Source organism: Vulpes vulpes, chromosome 12 (assembly GCF_048418805.1).
Source record: "Vulpes vulpes isolate BD-2025 chromosome 12, VulVul3, whole genome shotgun sequence".
Lineage (NCBI taxonomy): Eukaryota > Metazoa > Chordata > Mammalia > Carnivora > Canidae > Vulpes > Vulpes vulpes.
Window position 1 is genome coordinate 40,742,636 of NC_132791.1, and position 19,390 is coordinate 40,762,025.

General features: G+C 36.4%; 1 protein-coding gene across 42 annotated transcripts in view; it reads left to right on the forward strand.

Annotated features, from left to right (window-relative positions):
• Positions 1-19,390, forward strand: part of MPDZ (multiple PDZ domain crumbs cell polarity complex component) — a 160,870-nt gene that overhangs the window by 11,315 nt on the left and 130,165 nt on the right. For all 42 annotated transcript variants that reach the window (XM_072728309.1, XM_072728282.1, XM_072728286.1 and 39 more), the window contains exons 2-3: positions 14,924-15,002; positions 17,384-17,550. In XM_072728309.1, the coding sequence (XP_072584410.1) occupies positions 14,987-15,002; positions 17,384-17,550 (183 nt within the window). In that variant the 5' untranslated portion in view covers positions 14,924-14,986. The remainder of the gene's footprint in view (positions 1-14,923; positions 15,003-17,383; positions 17,551-19,390) is intronic.

Below are 19,390 nucleotides of genomic sequence, written 5' to 3' on the forward strand. Positions count from 1 at the left end.
CTGATACTGCTGGTAATAATGCTACTGCCAAATGCTACTACAGCACTTCCATTTTCTACATACTTACACATACTTTATCTTACAGGATTTTGACAACTGAGTCATAAGGAAAGTGACTCAGACTTAATGATCTTTACTGTGTTTGGCTATTTGGTGGGTGATAGAAGAGAGAGCTGAACTTCTTCCTTTGAGATCAGATTTCACTTTGGTGGGGGAAATGATTCCATTCTTCCTGTGCTTCTGTGACCTCAGACTGTTCCACCTCCTGTGAGGCTGGTGAATGCTCAGTACTTCTCTGAGAGTTTTGTAAAGATCTTGCTGCCTCTCTATCTCTTTTCCATTTCAGCTTCCTCACTTCATATTTTTTTTTCTTCCTTTCCTGCCCTGTTTATCTGTGTCTTGCAATACATCAATCTGTTCTTTCTTCATCCTGTCTTCCCTGGTAGATGACATTTTACCTTTACGAGTCAGTTCTTTGACAAAGCTGACTTTTAAGAGTTTGAAACGATTGGATTCATTTCTACTTCTTTGAAGTATTGTAGGGGGTAATTTCAGGGATATTCAATAGCACAAACAGTGTAGTTTTCAGCAATGAGAACATAAGTGTCCTAAAAGCTGTGTACTTTCTTTTTTGCACTTTGCAGGGTCCCAATTCAGACACATCAATTGTCATTTGTGTTAAGGAGTTACTGATTTAATAAGCCTGATTAATCCGAGAGCAAATTGGAAATAGCAAAATGGAGAAATTAGAGTCCAGACACTAATAGAAGACAAGATAATAATAGCAATAGTTTTTGGTATGCTTATTATTTATTTCCAGGCACTTTGCATGTTATTGTTAATGCCCACTGTACAGCAGCAGCTCAGGATCTCACAATTAGTAATATAGTAGAGTTTTTTAAGTGAGCTTTATAAGGCAGCCTGGAAACTCTGAAAGCATAGATGCCTGGGGCTACATAATCTGAAGGTAAATAATTATTTCCTTACCTGTAGTAGTAGTGTTAAAGCACAGAGCTCTATGGTGGAAAGTTCTTGGTTTTGCTATCAATCAGACTTAGGTTGACTTCTATTACTGACAGCCTTTGTGAATGTGGGTGAAAACACTTTATCATTCTGATATCCTCAATTTTTTTATTTAAAAATATGTGTATCTAATATGAAGCTCTTGGTAGGATTAAAGGAAATGCATGTGTGTGAAGCATATATGCTCTGTTTAAGAAGACAGGGATATAGGGAAGCTATTTCATAGATAGTTTGATTTCATACAATGAAAATAATGCTAGTTTATTGCCTAAAAAAAGTCACTCATGGAGACTATTTAATTCCATGGAAGAATTACTGGTATAGTAGATGCAATAGCAATCAATTCTTATATGCAGTTTTATTATTGTTTTTTACTGAATAGCATTTTTAAAGGTCCAAATAACAAATTATTGCTTTAATTTGTAGATTACAACCAAGCTTACATTTTAGACATCAATAGTGAATATATATTTGGAAACTTTGCCTCTTGAAGGGGATGCTTGATAGTCAATTTATATCTGAGGAATAAAGTTGCCTTTTTTTTTTTTTTAATCAGCAAAATGACATAGAAAATTTAACAGTTACTTAGGGAATCTAGTAACAGACATCCAATCTGATTGAATAAGCTTTTAAGCCTATTATTTCTTCCTTCTTCTCTGTCCCCAAATCCTCTTGTAGCTGAATTAGATTACTTTGGCTGATACTTTCAGATAATTATTGGTGTTTTATTACGTAGACTTTTCAGTACCCCCACGTCATAATGGCTGTGGAATATGATTGCTTAATAAAAATCTGAGTTATGTGACCTTGAGAAAGTTAGTAATCTCTTTGGCCTTCTACTTCCACATATGAAAATGTGTTGTTACCAAGTTATGGGAAGAGTAAAAGTGCATGGAATTTTTTACATCTTCAAATAATATATTTGAAATTATGAAGCACTAATAGTTGTAAAAAATGCATTGATTTCTTCTTCTGGCTGAATTTAAGGGTTCTGAATTGCCCCATGAAAAGAATTGCAAAAATGGACACAGAGAGGGCATGATCTTTGGCCATGCCTTTTCAGTACATGCATGGTACTTCTCTGTGCAAAGAGCTGGCAATGAAACCAATAGGGCATGTGGACTACTGGTCACCCCACACCTGGGACATGGGAGAAAATCAGGCTGTTGAATATCACTCTAGCATGCTGTTCTCTTCCCAGAGGATTTCCTATCAGAAATGTGAGCCTGCCCTTTTCTGAGTGAAATTTGTAATCTTAATCCCTATTCCTATCCAAATTCAGCAGAGGGAATTCATGAGGGCCACAAACTGAATTTAGGAGGCACTGATTGATGGGGAGGAATAATAATATCTAATTATGTATAGTACTTAAAACTCTGTAACAGCCAAGTAGGCGATATGATAGATGATAGTATTCATAATTTTCGTAGAAAAGCTTCCCAAACAGAAGAAATAATTAGGAACAATAATGGCGAAATGGCAGGAGTAAAAGTTATTTGAAAAATAATGGAGAAATGCCCTAGAAAATGGACCTTGGGTGAGGAGCATGAACTTGAGATAGTTGGCTGGGGAGATGCGTCGAAGCAGCAGTTATAATACTGTGTGTCGTGCGGCCCCCTTCCTCCCTTTCCACAGTTTTGTCTGTATTGAAAAGGTTGTCTCTATACTGTCCTTTAGGGCTTTACCCTGACAAATTGTTCAGTCCCAACAGACAAAGCCCTGTATTGTTCGCCTCGGTATCATCATTGAGATCTCACAAACTCAATGAAAGTCCAGTCTCTGAGCGGGCAGCCGAGAGATGACAGGTATCTTCTGTACTGTCACCTCCTCCTGCAGTTGATAAGTCCTAACAGCAGCTCCTGGCCGTGATTCAGGGTCCCACGGGGACACTTCGAGTACCTGTGCTTTTTCTAAGCATCAAGGATACAGTTTGCTGGGGGCCCACAGGAGAATTGCCTCATTCCAGGCAGGCAAAAGGGCAGGAGGCAGGAGCCTGAAGTAATTTCTCTGGAGAATTTGTTGCCTGTGCAGGAATTGCACCTGAGAATTCTGGCACAAAGTTAATCCTTCTGTGCGTTTTCAGTTTCCCTCAAAAATTATGTGACCAGAGTGAGTGTGTTATGAGCAGGTGCCCCTGGAGTTGGATGCCAGCCTGTTGTTCCCCAGCAAGGGCAGCCCTGGGAGGAATCCCCCTACCTGGTTCGGTGCAAGAAATATGCTGACCTGTTGCATTTTGGTCCTTAACACTGAAAATATCGTAGCAAACAGTGGCAAATTTCCCAACAATCTAAATTTATCTGAGTTTAACTAGGGAGTGGGAGAGCAGAAGAGGCTACATGTGCATCCTCAGAGGCATCTAAATCTTTTCCCTGGATCACCGTGTTTGGTGTAAGGTAACAATTTTAGAGGGAGGGTCCTTGTGCTTATAGGGAAATACTAAGAGCATTAGGGATGGAAAATATGTAAAAAAGGGTGCCTGGAAAGAAGGTATTGTGGAGTCCATAGTTCTCCTATGTGTATGTGTACATGTGTCTTGGTGTGGGGTTTTTTTTTTTTAATTATAAGTGAGGGTGAAGAGAAAGGAAATAAATATAATACAATAAACTAAAAACAGGATTGATTTGTCTAATATATTTAAAAGGAAAGAAAGTTCAGCCTTTCAGATAATCAGTTGAGTAATAGTAGCAGCCTAAGGTTCTAATCCCAGACAAACCAGTGATCTGTTACGTAACCATGCCTCCGTGAGTGTTAGCATGTCTCTGAGCTACAAGTTTTTTGTTCCTTTCAACACTAACTTTGACTCTCATACTTGAGTGTGAGCAGTAAATAGGAGAGATTAACTCAAAGGCATCACAAAATATAATTCAAGTGTGTAATTCTGGAAGCGGCCATGAATGTGGTGTCTTTATAACGTTAACTATCTGTGTGGTTTAGAGAATCTGCAGTTAAGGATGGAACATGCATACTCTTTTGAAAGGACAGTGAGCCCTTTATCTCCAGCCAACAGTCTTAAAAATAAAAGGAAGTCGCTTTAAATACAAAAATAAGTTTAATGAACATGTTAGTATAAATATATTGTGTGAGTATACCTATAATAAAATATTCCAACTTGTGTATTATATGTATTTTCCTTTTCAGTAGGGTTTTTTTCCCCCTATTAGGAAATTACTATGTAAAGGAATGAGCTCATATTATTTTCACCAAAACTTGTTTAGAGTTTGTGGATTCTTGGTCAAAGTAATAATTTTGATTTATGTCTACATAATTATGGATTAATTTGCCATTTCTCTGTTTTATAGTATTTTTTTTTGTTTTATAGTATTAACTTAGATATCACTGTTCATTCTATTGTTACTTGAATGTACATGAAAGATAAATAAGTTTTCTCTTAATCAAAACAGATTTATATTTATATTTATGTGTACTCTTGGGTTCACTCATCATTTCCAGAGGTGGGGATTTGGGTCTGTACTGTAGAAGTAGAACAGCAGTGGTCATTTATCACTTCCTGCCTTGCTGCTCTCTCACACACAGAGTGGGCTAATCCAGAGCCATAAGCTTCTCTTCTAAGGCTCTTACCTAAAATGGCTTGGTACAACTAGCAGCTCAGTAACCATCAGTAAATCAGAATAAAGCTTTGTTTTTAAAATAAAAATTTTGTAAATAAAAATCCCTTATGAGATATTAATTTTGAAGAAATATTTTCAGAGCATTTCATTTCCTTTTTTTGGAGTTAAGTTATCGAGCCTGAAACAATTATTTTTCTGGCAGCATTAACCAGTGGCATTTTTTTTTTTCCCAAGAAACTTCATAGTTTGAAGTGAAACCTTTTTTTTTTCTTCCTGGGAAGAATGATAGGATTTAAAAAATATTGTAAATTATGAAGAAGGAGATAATCTTCTCTAGTTCTATTCTCCATAATTAGATATTAACATTTTCACATGTTTACTGCCCATCTGTTATTTTTCTAATATCTATTATGAAAAATTTCAAATGTACATTTTACAATGTACCTATTACAATAAATTATTATTACAGAGAATCCTCATGTATCAATCCGTTTTAACAGCCTTTTGTTCATGGCCAGTCCTGTTGCTTCTGTCCTTTTATTTTTTCGAAGCAGATACTAAACACTTAATCATTTTATCCATAAATATTTCAGCCCAGTTACTTTTTACATACATACTTCAAAAACATTCTAAAAGTTATTATAGTTTCCTTATGTGACTCATTAAGCAAGTCATTATTTCAAGCCATGCCTGAATTCAACAGGACAGAGATATACATATAATCATTCAACAGAGAGAGGCCCTTCAAAAAGGGTTAAGAAATCTAGACAAACAGTACTATAATCTACCATTCGTATTATGCATAAGGCTCTCTTCATCTATATTTATAACAATCTTATAGGGCAGCTGCTGTAATTATCCCATTTTAGAGATGAAGAAATGGAGACTCAGATTCATGACTTTCTTGAAAGTCACATAGTTGAGTAGTAGCCAAGCTGGGATTTAGAACCCAATCAGTGTGACTCCAGAGCTTGTGCTCTTAAACACTATACTATTGCCATTGACGTTGGGCTTCTCATCAAACCCATGGATACTACTCTTTAGCCTTAGCCCAAAATGGGTAAATAGGCTATGAAAAAATTTGTTATACCAAAGACTATGACTCCAGAGGAGACTTCAGTATAATTCCAGTGTGCTGGGATGCCTGGGTGACTCAGTGGTTGAGTGTCTGCCTTCAGCTCAGGTCATGATCCTGGGGTCCTGGGATTGAGTCCCGCATTAGACTCCCTGCAAGGAGCCTGCTTCTCCCTCTGTCTATGTCTCTGCCTTTCTCTGTGTGTCTCTCATGAATAAATAAATAAAATCTTAAAAAAAAATAAAAGTTATAGTTTCCTCAAAAAAAAATATAGAAAGCTTATTAAAGTTCCCTTTTGATCTCTCCCTGATCTGAGACTACCGTTTTCATCTGTCTACCTCTAAAAGTAACTACTGCTATAATCAATTTTAGAATGTATCCTTTTAACTCCTTGTTGAATATGATGAAAGTATGTATATACTTATTTATAGGTAAGCAAATATTGTTATTTTATGTATTTTTAAAAATGCAGGCAAACAGTATCAAACTATTCTGCAACTCAATTTCATTTTCAAAATCTGGATTATGAATTTACTCTGAGTCTAACCCATTCATATTTATTGTGAATACAGATGTTTGGACTTATTTTAGTCTCCTTGTTTTGTATTTTTTGTTGACTGTGTCTTTTCCTTTTCTCCTTTTTTATTTGTCCCCAGCATCTTTTAGATTGCTTGAATATTCTCTGTTACACCTTTTTCTCCCTCATGGTTTATAAATTATAGATTCCATTTCTGGTTTTTGTGTGTGTGTTACTTTAATTTTTTAAGGGGCATATTTGGCTTGCTTTTCTAGTGAAGTTTGAAAGGAAAGTATTTCTATTCTCCTATGACTGAAATTTGTTAGAAGTATTTTAATTATTTGTAAATGTTTTTCACAGTTACTATGGTTTCATTGATAGAATGAAACCTTGTCAGTTAGGTCTCACATATATTTTTCAACAACGGATTTGTTTTGTTTGGTTGGAACCAAGTGGCTTTTGTCAGGCTGTGATTAAAACTGAATACTTCATAATGTTTTATTCACCTGCCATAGTAGCTGCTTCCCTGTGCCTTGTTTTTCTGATGTAACTATCCTCCCTGTGAGGTTGTTAATTATTTCAGTGGTCTTATTAAAGTTACCTTTGCCTGTAAGCTCCCTCAAATCTTTATGGAAAGTAGAATGTCCAAGTGAAGTAGTTAAAGGAACAAGGCACTTCTTAAGCAGAGTGCTTGAAGGGGTTGGTGTATTTGGGGTGTGATAGTGTGATGCTGTACCCAAACAGGCTCCGAATAGTTAGGTGTGTTTGAATGCAATCAACAGAGCCTCATACAAATGATCTCTGTCAAAATGGAGTTCACCGTAAGAATGGATGTCAGTGACTATGTATCTTAGAGACCAGTGATTCTATTTACCTCTCATTGGCTGTGTTGGATCTCCCTGAGGAATACCTGCCACTCTCATGATGTCAGCTGTGTTCTGTCTCTATCAGCTGATTTATGTTGCTCTAATAACTCAGGCTTGTGCCCTATCTTATCTTCACTTATCTTTCTATTTTCAACTATATCTTCACCGCTATTGGTTTATTCTTGCAATGTTTTTCTTCTTCAGGTCCCAAGAGAGAGTCTAGCCTCGTTCTACATTGCCAGTCAGCACTTAGATTATCTTCCTTTGAGTGAGGATCCCAACCATTGTTCTCCTGATTATGGTTGGAAGAGAGGAATGTAGCATAGTGTGTAGTAGTATATTCCTTGCAACAGGGGCAGTGGGAAAGTTGAAATCTATATTGGTCACTTTGGGCTGTCATAACAAATACCATAGACTGGGTGTCTTAAACAACAGAAATTTAATTCCTCATGGTTCTGGAGGCTAGAAAATCCAACATCAAGGTCTGGCAGGGTTTGATTTCTGATAAAAACCCTCTTCCTGGCTTGTTGATAGACACCTTCTCACTGTGTCCATACATGGCTTTTCTTTGGTACTTGCATGTGAAAAGAGGGAGAAAGGGAGTGAGGAAGGGATAACTAGCTATTCCTCTTGGATCAATCCTATTGAATTAGGACAATTTTCCTTATGACCTCATTTAACCTTAAGTACATCCTAAAAGCCCTGTATCCTTCACATTGAAGGTTATAGCTTTAACATCTGAATTCTGGGGGCGGGGGGAGGGGGAAGGGGATACAGTTCAGTCCATAGCAGCATTGTAAAGTACTAGAACTCAGCCTTTTAAACTTTTGCTCAGGACACATCTTTATTTCTGGAATGGTCATACCATTGCCGTCTTCTGATGTTCTCTTGGTGATTGGTATTCCCATCTAGTCATAAACTCAAGCAGGAACCTGGGCGCATCCTAGGCTCCTATTGCACATTATCAGGTCTTGTTGCTTATAGCTTTTCATTCATTCTTGAATCTATTTCTCATTTGAGTTTATTCACTTTCATGTCTGTTTTTGAAAAACCTCTTAACCTGTCCTTCTTGTTTCTAGTTTTCTCTTGTTTTTATAGGTATTCCACACCATTACCAGAGTGATGTTTCTAAAAAAAGTTTGACCATGTCACCCACTATACCAAAATAAACTTTAAAATTTAATGTCTAAACTCCTTAAGAATGGTATGCAGGGCCCTCAGTGATTGAGCCTGTACTTGCATCTCTAGCCCTGTTACTTCTGTCTTTCCTTTTCTCCAGTCTCAATTCAGGAATAATAAACTACCTGTAATGCACAGGAGTTATGTGCTTTTGCCTCAATGTGGGAAGCACTCATCATTCCTGCTATGATTCCCACCTGTTTTTCAGGACTGTGCAGAGGTCCAGGAAACTTTGTCTCCAGGAAGCTTTCCCTTTCTCTCCAGTTTGAGTTTGGTGCTTTGCTTTTGTCATTTGTATTTTTAAATGTCTGCTTTATCCTTCTATTCACTTGGCCCATGAAATCCTAGACCATGTCTTCATTTTTCTGATTCTGCCACCCAACAACATGCTAGTCACATAGGTGTCCCATGTATTGTTGAATCAGTAAATAAAAGAATTGAGTTCTTTGAGTTTGCATTGCAGCAAACTCACTTAAAGGTATACCCCTTCTGGCCTTAGAAACTTTTTTCTAGATCTCTCTCAAGGCAAGGGAAACAAAAGCAAAAGTAAACTACTGGGACTTCACCAGAATAAAAAACTTCTGTACAACAAAATAAATGATCAACAAAACTAAAAGACAACCTATGGAATGGGAGAAAATACTTGCAAATGACATATCTGATTAAGGGTAAGTATCCAAAATATACAAAGAACTTATAAGACTCACTACCCCCAAAACAAATAATCCAATTAAAAATGGACGGAAGACATGAACAGACATTTCTTTGAAGAAGACATCCCGATAGCCAACTGACACATGAGAAGATGTTCAGCATCATTCACCATTGGGGAAATGTAAATCAAAAGTACAGTGAGGAAAAAAAAAGTACAGTGAGATATTTCACATCTGTCAGAATGGTTAAATCAACAACACAAGAAAGAACAGGTGTTGGCAGTGATGTGTAGAAAAAAGAATACTTGCGCATGTTTGGTGGGAATGAACATTGGTGTAGCCACTATGGAAAACAGGAAGGAGGTTCCTCAAAAAGTTAAAAATAGAACAACTTTATGATCCAGCAATGGCAGTACTGGGTATTTACCCAAAGAATACAAAAACACTAATTCTAAAGGGATACATGCACTTGGCTGTTTATAACAGTATTATTTATAATCACCAACGTATGGAAGGAGTTCAGGTGTCCATGGGTTGATGAATGGATAAAGAAGATGTGGTATATATACACAATGGAATATTAGCTATAAAACAATGGAATCTTACCATTTGCAATGACATGGATGGAGCTAGAGAGTATAATGCTAAGTGAAATAAGAGAAAAACAAACACCATATGATTTCACTCATGTGGAATTAGAGAAACATCAAAGGAGCTAAGGGAAAGAAAGACAAATCCAGGAACATATTCTTAATTATAGAGAATGAATTGATGGTTACAAAAGGGGTAGGGGTGAGGGATGGGTTAAATAGATGATGGTGGGCAGCCCCGGTGGTGCAGCGATTTAGCGCCACCTGCAGCTCAGGGTGTGATCCTGGAGACCCGGGATCAAGTCCCACATCAGGCTCCTTGCATGGAGCCTGCTTCCCCCTCTGCCTGTGTCTCTGCCTCTCTCTCTCTCTCTCTCTCTCTGTGTTTCTCATGAATAAATAAATAAATAAATCTTTAAAAAAATAGATGATGGCAATTAAGGAGTGTACTTGTCTTGATGAGCACTGCTTGATATGTGGAATTGTGGAATCTCTCTATTGTACACCTGAAACTAATACAATACAGTATATTAACTAACTGGAATTTAAATAAAAACTTTAAAAACACACAAGATAAAGTTGTACCTCTTTTACAGTTAGAATTGTTTAAGATAAATAGAAAATTTTATACATTTGGGACAGTTTCTCTTTCTGGGTTATTTTTAGCAGAAAACCTATTTTCACTTGTTAGTTTCCATATAATCTGCATTGGGCAGAATGATCTGTTTTATGTTTGAAACACTCATTCTTTACTACTTACAATCTGTGCCCACACATTACCAGTACAACTTGTTGAAAAGTACATGATTAGTCAATTAATCAGTTCCTATTTCTAAATAAAACCAAATTTGATTTGATTTTTATCCCCTTCTGAAACTGGCATTATCGACTAGTTGAACAGTCATTGGGTCACAGCTAAAATCTTTGGAGATTTGCAAAGGACTTGGCAACTCTGCCATTATGTTAATGTTCTACAAGAAGCATAAAGGCTTTAAATTAAAAAGGATTTTTAAAATTTGATTTTTTCCCCAAGGTAATATATACATAAATAGAGTTGCCATGTAAAATAATGGATGCCTGAATTGAATAGATAATCAGCAAATTAACATTTAGTTATAAGTATATGCCAAGTATTGCATAGGATATGCTTATACTGAAACATTAATTCATTTATTTGAAATTCAAATTTATTTGAATTTTTCTGTATCCTGTATTTTTATTTTCTAAATCTGCCAATGTTATATTGATATAAAATTTAAAATACCAAAAAAAAAAAATCCACTGCAAAATAAGTTTCTCTTAATGTCCCATAGCCCCTTAAATCCCACTCTTAGTGTCTTGGGAAAGCTTGCAGAAATAGTCTGTGCTTTTACAAACATATACATGTTAATTTTATTTACACTACGTTTCCCTATTCTTTATACAAATACTAGCAACTTAATACATTGTCTTGCATAGTCTTTTTTTCTTTCATTCAACAGTGTATCCCCACCATATGATTTTTGCAGTACAATATAGAAAATACGATGTGTGATAGAGTGAGTGTGGGCTTTGAATTCAGGCAAAGTTGGATTCAAATCCTTGCTCTCTGCTTACTAGCTATGTGACGTTGAGTAAGACTGAGTCTCTCCCTTCCTTTGTTGTCTTCTCTGGAAGATGGAGAGAATAATATGCAAGGCAGTGGAGAATAATGTAGAGAGCCTCAGGGTCCCTCCTCTCATGATGTAAAGTGTGCAGCTTGCCCTTGCCCAACACTGTAGTGCTTCATAAGTACTGAATTCATTGAGCCATTTATGGTATGTTCTGTAGTTCTAAGTGCCATGGCTCCTGTAACAAGTTCAGTTGTAACCAAGTAGTGATATATCTATAGGCAGTATTAGATGGGCAGTAACTAGAGAGGCTAGTGTACAGTAGCAATATTTTTGATAGTATTTGAATATATGTATTTTCATTGTGTTGAGGGATTTAGCACCTTGAAATATAACAGCCATGTTTGTTTGCTTTTTTTTTTTTTTTAAAGATTTTATTTATTTCTTCATGAGAGACACACAGAGAGAGAGGCAGAGACACGGGTAGAGGGAGAAGCAGGCTTCATGCAGGGAGCCTGACATAGGACTTGATCCCGGGTCTCCAGGATCACGCCCTGGGCTGAAGGTGGTGCTGAACCGCTGAGCCACTCGGGCTGCCCCAGCCATGGTTTTTTTTTTTTTTTTTTTTTTTTTTTTAATGTACTTTGAATGTTAATATAAAGAGGCTTTTTTTTTCTTGGACATTTTTCTTAAAATCTTGTATTTTAAAAGTGGTTTATTAAATATATATACAAACATTATATAAATGGTGACTATTACTGATTTTTCTTTGATGTACCTATGCATGGCTTCTATTAAGTTCTGAGTTGTTCATACCTGTATGGATTGTTGGTTATGTTGTCTACACCAGCCCATTTCAGACTTCATGCATGTGGGGTCTCTGTTTCTTCCTTTGGTTTTTTTCTTGTATAGGGCAAAGTCAGCATACTTTTGAACTTGGAAAGAGGAAGGAGAATGGTAAGGTGAATCTTCCTCCTGTTGAGAGGCAGCATATTGTAGAAGTTAAATTGTTAATTGGCTCTGGAGCCAAACTGCCTGGGTTCGCCTCTGGCTCCATTATGTACTGGTGGTTTTGACTACTGGTAAGCACCTCTTTCAGTGCCTCAATTTTCTTGTTTGTAAAGTGAGTGGATAGCATGAAGATTAAAGATCTTAGATGGATACTATGTTTAGAGTGGTGCCCAGGACATGGTGGCTGTTAGATGTTTGCTGTTACCAGCCTTCTTCTGCCCCAGCATTAGTGTTGTTACTTGTCCTCATCTCATTTCCTCTCTTTACTGCGCCTCCGACTCATCATCTTCACTGCTAGCCCAAATTGTCCAGAACAGCCCTGAGAACTTGACATTCTTCAGACATGTATTGGATCTTCTTTACGTCTTACCATTGGCCATGACCCTCTGTTATCACTCAGGTACCCTCCTGTATCCGCAGGGTGTTGAGGGGGGGTGAAGAGGGAAAGTTGGTGGGGTGAGAAGAATTCATGCAGTTTGATACATGTGAACTCCCCTTTCTCCAGATCAAAAAGTCTGGTTACAAATGAGTTTCTTTATTGTTAGAGCTGAATACTTGGGATAGGATATAGTCATGGAAAGGAAACGATTTTTTTTTAAACATCTTGTCTCTTTGTCATGGCTACTAATTGTAAAATCTGGAAAACCTCAAAAAAGCTACATATATTTATTTTAGGGACATCAGAGTAGAGCAGAGAAACTGAAACTCATTTTTTTTTTTTTTTTTTTTTAATATCTGAAATCCAGAGGAATGGAGCTCTCATCTGGGAGCTATGTCTGATTTGCAGTTGAATGGGGCTTTTTTTTTTCCTTAAAAAAAAAAAAAAAAAAAAAAAAAAACCTTTATGATAAGAGTTTCTCTGGAGAAAAAAAAGTAATTCTCTTTTCACATAATCGACTTGTAGGTGAACTTTGGGATGACAGTGTTTTCCTCAGTGGGGAATTGCTTACTATGTACTTTCTCTGCAGGCTCCTCATAAATCAGTGGGTCTCTGAAGCCTTAGGCCACTTCCCCCTCCAGGTCATGAATACTGCTTGTCTTTCTGAGTTAATTTTTCAAGGAGGAAAGAAGATAGAGCTGACTTTATTGTGCCTAGCAAGCACTCATGTGTATAGTTTTATCCTTTTAAAACTTTGAGTGTCACTCATCTGTGGTTAGAGTTTTCTATTTCAGGAGAGACAGCGACTTGGCGGGGCATCACATCTGGTAAGGGGGTCAAGCTGAAATGTTCCTTCAGGGGATCAGAATTCCTAGGTGACACGCTCTTTCGTTGCTAGTATGCTGCCTCCTGGGCATGTATCAGTTATAGACCTTTCTTATATTGGGGTATCTTTACTTTTATTTGTTAATTGTCAGAAGTTAGTAACTTTTTGAGGGGGGACCTAATAGTGTGTTATCTTATGAAGTATCCTTGTCAATAAGAATAAAAACAGGAGTAGTTTATTTTAAAGATCTCCCTGTATTTTTCCCCATGAAACCACACAATGCCTAACATTTGAAATGCTCAACTGCATGGGCTCAGCATTATTCCTGAATACACATTTTACCATGTGAATTATACTACGAGCTAGAAATCTGTGTGCTTTTTCTCATGGATCACAGTATACCCAGTGAATACGTTTCCTAGGAAACTAAGGTTCAAGTGTTAGGCCCTTTGCCCATACCTATCCTGTTATTTAAATTTCAGTTCCAAAATAGAGCCGATGCCCTTTTTTCTGGATATCAGGGCATTTTATAAAACAAGTGCCAGTAGTAGAGCCTTTTGGCTATTTGAAATGGAGTTGATGTTTTAAATAGTATATTCTGAATTGGGGTAAGGAACTGTTTTCTGTTATTACATAGAGCTAATCACAGGCATTGGTGGATGGTGTGTGTATCTGGTCATATGCATCATGTACTTCCTTTTGTCCCAAATGCATTTTCTATTAAAGAGACAATAGGGGCAACTTGTTCCTTCTCAGGCAAATCCTGTTTCATCTTCTAAAAGTGAGGAAATCAGGCTGTAGATTTTTTTTTTCTCCATTGAAGGAATGGCTGAGGTTTTTCTGCAAGGCAGAGGACAGGTTTGACCAGGCAGAGAATATATAAATTGTTGGATGTCAAGGATTAATGATTAGCGATTTGGACTTTGTCATTGGAAATCTGTAGCTGATACTTTAAAGAGTTTAGATCTCTCTGGTCAGAGAAAGATGAATCTGTGTGAGTTGAAGGATTGAGAACGTTTGCTTTGAATGAGGGAGAAAAGAATATTATAGTCAGGAGAGTGTTTGGAAAACCTTTGAAAACCCTTCTTCCACTTAACACTGTGTTCCCTTTTATTCAGTTTTTCCTCTATGATTTATCAGCTCCCTGTGGTTCACATACTGCCTGAGTGTCATAGTTAATTTCTAATTGATATGTGTGCTGTCACCCCAGTTAGGACCATGAGCAGTCAAAGGCAGGATCCCATCTTCTGCTTTTTATGTTTTAATGATTTCTGGCCCAAGACTATCTCATGCAGAGTAAAAGTAAGCTCCTTACCATGTAGGTGAAAATCTGTAAGTGAATTTAAGATTAGAGTGGTGTGTGTTGAGAAGTTCTCAAATATTTTGGATAGCTATACCACCTTACGTAAAACAGATTGTATGCCTTTTACCTTACTATGCAGGTATTATCTATAAATATAAGATAATTTTGAGTAAGTCCTAAAATGATTACTTTTTTTGGCCTATAAAGAAAACTATCTTAAATTAACAAGATTTCAATGGTCAAAGGAGTTAGGAGTTATAGTAGCATCAAATGCTTTGTAGAGTATATAGTTTTAATGTTGTGATAAAATATAACCATTCTATTTTACTCCATTTCTCCCCAGAGTTCTGTTTTAGTTGCTGTTTAAGATCGTTGTGGAGAAGAGCACTAAGCTTTGGGAAAAAAAATGTTAGAAACTATAGGTAAGACCTATTCCTTCTTATTTTACTAAGAATCAAAACTTTTTCCCTTGGGGTCTTTGAAATGGTTTTTCTACATAGCAGGATTTTGTCTGGTAGCTTAGTTTTTATAAGTTTTTTCCACTAGCATTATAGCAGGGAACTGTGTTTCTATATTTGGATGATTTAATCTGTGGTGTTATAAAAACAAATCATTTGTAAGCAAAAGATAAAAGCATATGAAATGTTCTACCAGTTATGAGTTTTGATGAAATTTAATGTAAACCTCATTCTGATTTATGGACCCACTTCTGGTTGATGGGTGTTTGTGGATAGCACCAGAAAGTTTGACACTATTCTTAATACTGAAAGAAGCTCATTGCCTTCTTTACTTGTGGCAGTTGAAATACTACTGAGCTTTGCCTTTAAGTTGATGACGAGCCATAACAATAATAAACATTTAGGCTGACAAACTTCAGTGACGATTTAAGGCAGTTTAATTTTTACATGAGATAATGTAGATTGAAATATGCAAATTTCTGTGTTAATCTTTTTTTCACTGCTCTTCAGTTGTAGAGAAGCTGGTTTGTAGAATAAGTTTCTTGCATATTTCTTGCATATACCCATCCCTTTCCTGGTGGCCTATTGTCTCATGTTTTCCAGGGAAATTTTTGGGTATGACAGTTGGAAAGTATCTGGATTTCACTCTAGTGCCTTGATGATTGTGGCTGGTGCCTTGATACTTGCATGCTTTGGGGAGTAGGATGAAAGTAGGTGGAAGGAAAAGGAAAAGGAGCTATTTTTGTGATAGCAGGAATCATTCATTTTCATTGATGAAAATGCGAGGGTGTGTATTACCTTCATCCCTCATTTTATAGTAAAGTCCTGTACCACAAGGACTCCTACTAATCCACAAAGCAGAGTGCCTCATAAGGAAGTGGACAGTTGGTCTGGTGCACTTGGTGAAGTGCTGTCATCATCCAGTGTTCGTTTTAGAAGTTATCGAAGCTGTCAAATTCCAATTTTATTTTTTAAATTATTACTGATTTGTGCACCTTTCAAGAATTGAGATGGAAATTAATACTAGATTTGTATTCTGAGATACTGTAGGAAATAAGACCCAGAATAAAATTCTCATATCCTTATCATTATTTACTTTTAAAATTGTGCTTATGATGGGGCACTTTGATAGCTCAGTTGGTTAAGTATCCAACTTTGATTTTGGTTCATGTCATGATCTCAAGAGTCGTGAGATCTAGACCCCTGCTAGGCTTGCTTAAGATTTTCTCTCTCCTTCTTCCTCTGCCCCTCCCAACTCATGCTCTCTCTCTCAAAAAAAAAAAAAAAAATTGTACAGATGAATAGATACTGTTCAAGTTTTTGTATGTGTGTGAACTAGTGGTTCACATTAATTCATGCCTTAATTTCCCCATTTCTGTATAACCCTGCATTTGGTTCTATAGAAGTCTCCATGGTGATAATTCCCACTCTGATTACTATCATATGGCAAATGAATGTTAATAGATACACTTGTTACCATGATGAATCTGTTAGAACATATATTAAATGGTCTCCATTCCTTTAAAACAAATTTTGGTTCACTTGTGAGAGAGTGATAATTATAGGAGGATGTTTTTAACTGTTATTTGTTATAGAGACTAACCATCTTGTGGAAGCATGCATATAAGATGCTAGGATTATTAGGGATATACTTACTCAGAATACTTACTTTTGCAACTTTATGCCTGATATATAAGGTGATCAATAAATATTTCAATTATTTTGGTTTGATGCATATATAAATATCCTATTTAATTTTGGGGAAAGACATTTTAAGTGTTAACAAGTAGTGTTTTGAAGGGTTATATGGTGTTGTAATATACTTTCAAGTAAATTCTCATGTGTAGAATGTGTGTTCCTTAATATACGAAATTGTCATATTTTGGATTATGACTCATCAATGACATCATCCACATCCACTTATTAGTGAGTTAGCTCTATTTCCAATTTTTCTTAATTATAAATAAAATTTTTTAAAAAGTGAAAATATCAGCCTTTGCCAGATCACGAAATGTTTGGTTTTCAATAGTTTATGTAAAAGAGTTGACAGCTGGCATTGGATTTCAAATGTACTCCATCTGAATTAGTTTCTGTACTTTTACAAAATTAGTTGCATAAAGTTGCATTAGTTGCATATAGCATACACTATAACCGCTTACTTCTCTGCTTTCAAACAGACTCTCCTACCAGGGACTTCCAGGTTAAGGGACATGTTACAGTCCTTTTTGCCTCCGAGTCAGTATTATGCTCTCAGAAGGAATAGTTTTAGGATTTCTCTTCTGTTAGCATGATTTGATGTGAGTCTTTTGAGTCCCGTTAATGACCAGTGTTGCTCTTTGGTTTAGACAAAAATCGAGCCCTGCAGGCAGCAGAACGCTTGCAAGCCAAGCTGCGAGAACGTGGAGATGTAGCAAATGAAGACAAACTGAATCTTCTGAAGTCAGTCTTACAGAGCTCACTCTTCAGTCAAATCCTAAACCTTCAGACTTCCGTACAGCAGCTGAAAGACCAGGTAGGACACAATTTTCCCAAAGCTGGGGTTCACGGCATGACATGGATCTTGTGAAAGTCTTGTGTTTTTCTGAAAGGTTGATTTTTCTATATGTTAATGAATAGTTTAATGAAGTCATTTAAACCTCCAAATGAAACATTCAGATTCACAGTGACTCCCTCCGCCCCCCCCCCCCCAGTTATTTTTGTAATGGTTATTGCTGTGTGTTGTAGATGGTATGACACTGTGTTGAAAGCTGTGTGGATGCTGAAGCAGAGTCCCTACAGGAGAAGGGGTTGATAAAAATAAGTGTAGGATAGATGGCTGTAGACTTGGTTTCCATCCCCTCTAAGGCTCATTGTTCATGTGAACTTGTGTATTTGGACTCAGACATTCATCATGCTTATAAGATTTCAGATAAGCCTGAATTTGCATGTGTAATCATGTGTGTGAGGAAGGGAAATCACTTCTATTTTGACAGTAAAAGAAATAATTACATTGTCATCAGTTACAGGAATTGCAATTCTCACTTCTTAAAAGAGTGTAAGTAGCAATTGCTTCCAATGACAGCATCAGATGGTGACAAACATTAGAACTTCTAAATGTAACACTGTTTTTTTTTTCTGTAAAAATTAAGAGCATTAAAATTTCCTAGCGTTTATATTAAAATTGAAACATCACAATGACAGGATGAACACTCAAGTTAGGTGTTCTTTGAACTTAATCACCATTTCTCAGGTTTAAAAAAATTTTTTTTAAATGGTTGTTATCCTTACAAGATTTGAAATCAATCTCATTATGCCTTCAATCTAAGTTCTCATTTTCATGTATTTAACATTAATTTAATCACTATGGATGACTTGCTAACAAATATTCTGCCTTAAAAGGTTAAAACTGAAATTCGAAGACTTGTTTCATAATTCAGTGAAAGAATTTCTCCAATTAAAAACAATATGCCAAATGCAAAAAGAGCAAATAGCAGCAAGAGAGAAGGAATTTGTTTGATATCATATTACTTCTTAATCTGGATATTTGGTAGCAAAAAAATAAAGAAGACTTTCTAATTTTTAAAAATATTTTTCTCTAGTGAATTTCTACTTAATAATTTTTAAAATTTATTTATTCATGAGAGAGAGAGAGAGAGAGAGAAAGACTGAGAGGCAGAGACACAGGCAGAGGGAGAAGCAGGCTCCATGCAGGGAGCCTGATGTGGGACTTGATTCTAGGTCTCCAGGATCATGCCCTGGGCTGAAGGCAGCACTAAACCACTGAGCCACCCGGGCTGCCTTACTTAATAATTTTAAAAGTTGTGATCATGAATTAAGAAAAAGAGTTGTTTCAGTTATGTGTAGCTCTGGGTTTTTTGTTGTTGTTGTTGTTGTTTGTTTGTTTGTTTTTCAAGTTATTGAAAAGATTGGTTTTAGGTACTCCTTTTCAGAATGAATTGGCAAGAGTTTGGAGAGATCAATGTTCTGAATATAAGTGTAATTATGATGTGGACAATTATTTGGTTTTTCAGCAAGTGGAAAAGTTGAACACGTCTTCTCCTTTTATCATATTCTATGAAAATATGATTAGAATGAGAGGAAAGGTTTAAATAAAAAGTACTAGTAAGTGTATTAGGAAATACCACTGATCCATTGAGATAACTGGAGATAATCTCTTCTAGCCTTGAAAGGAGGCTAGACCTTGTTTTACTATTTCCAAACTAGGATATGGGCTCTAAAACTTTGAGTTCTACTTGATTTACCTAAAATCTCTTTAGAAACCCTTGAACATTATGTTATCAAGCCAGGTAGTCTGCGACCAGGTCCAGTCTGATCTTGTGGTAATGATAGATGCTGATACATTCCAAGACTCA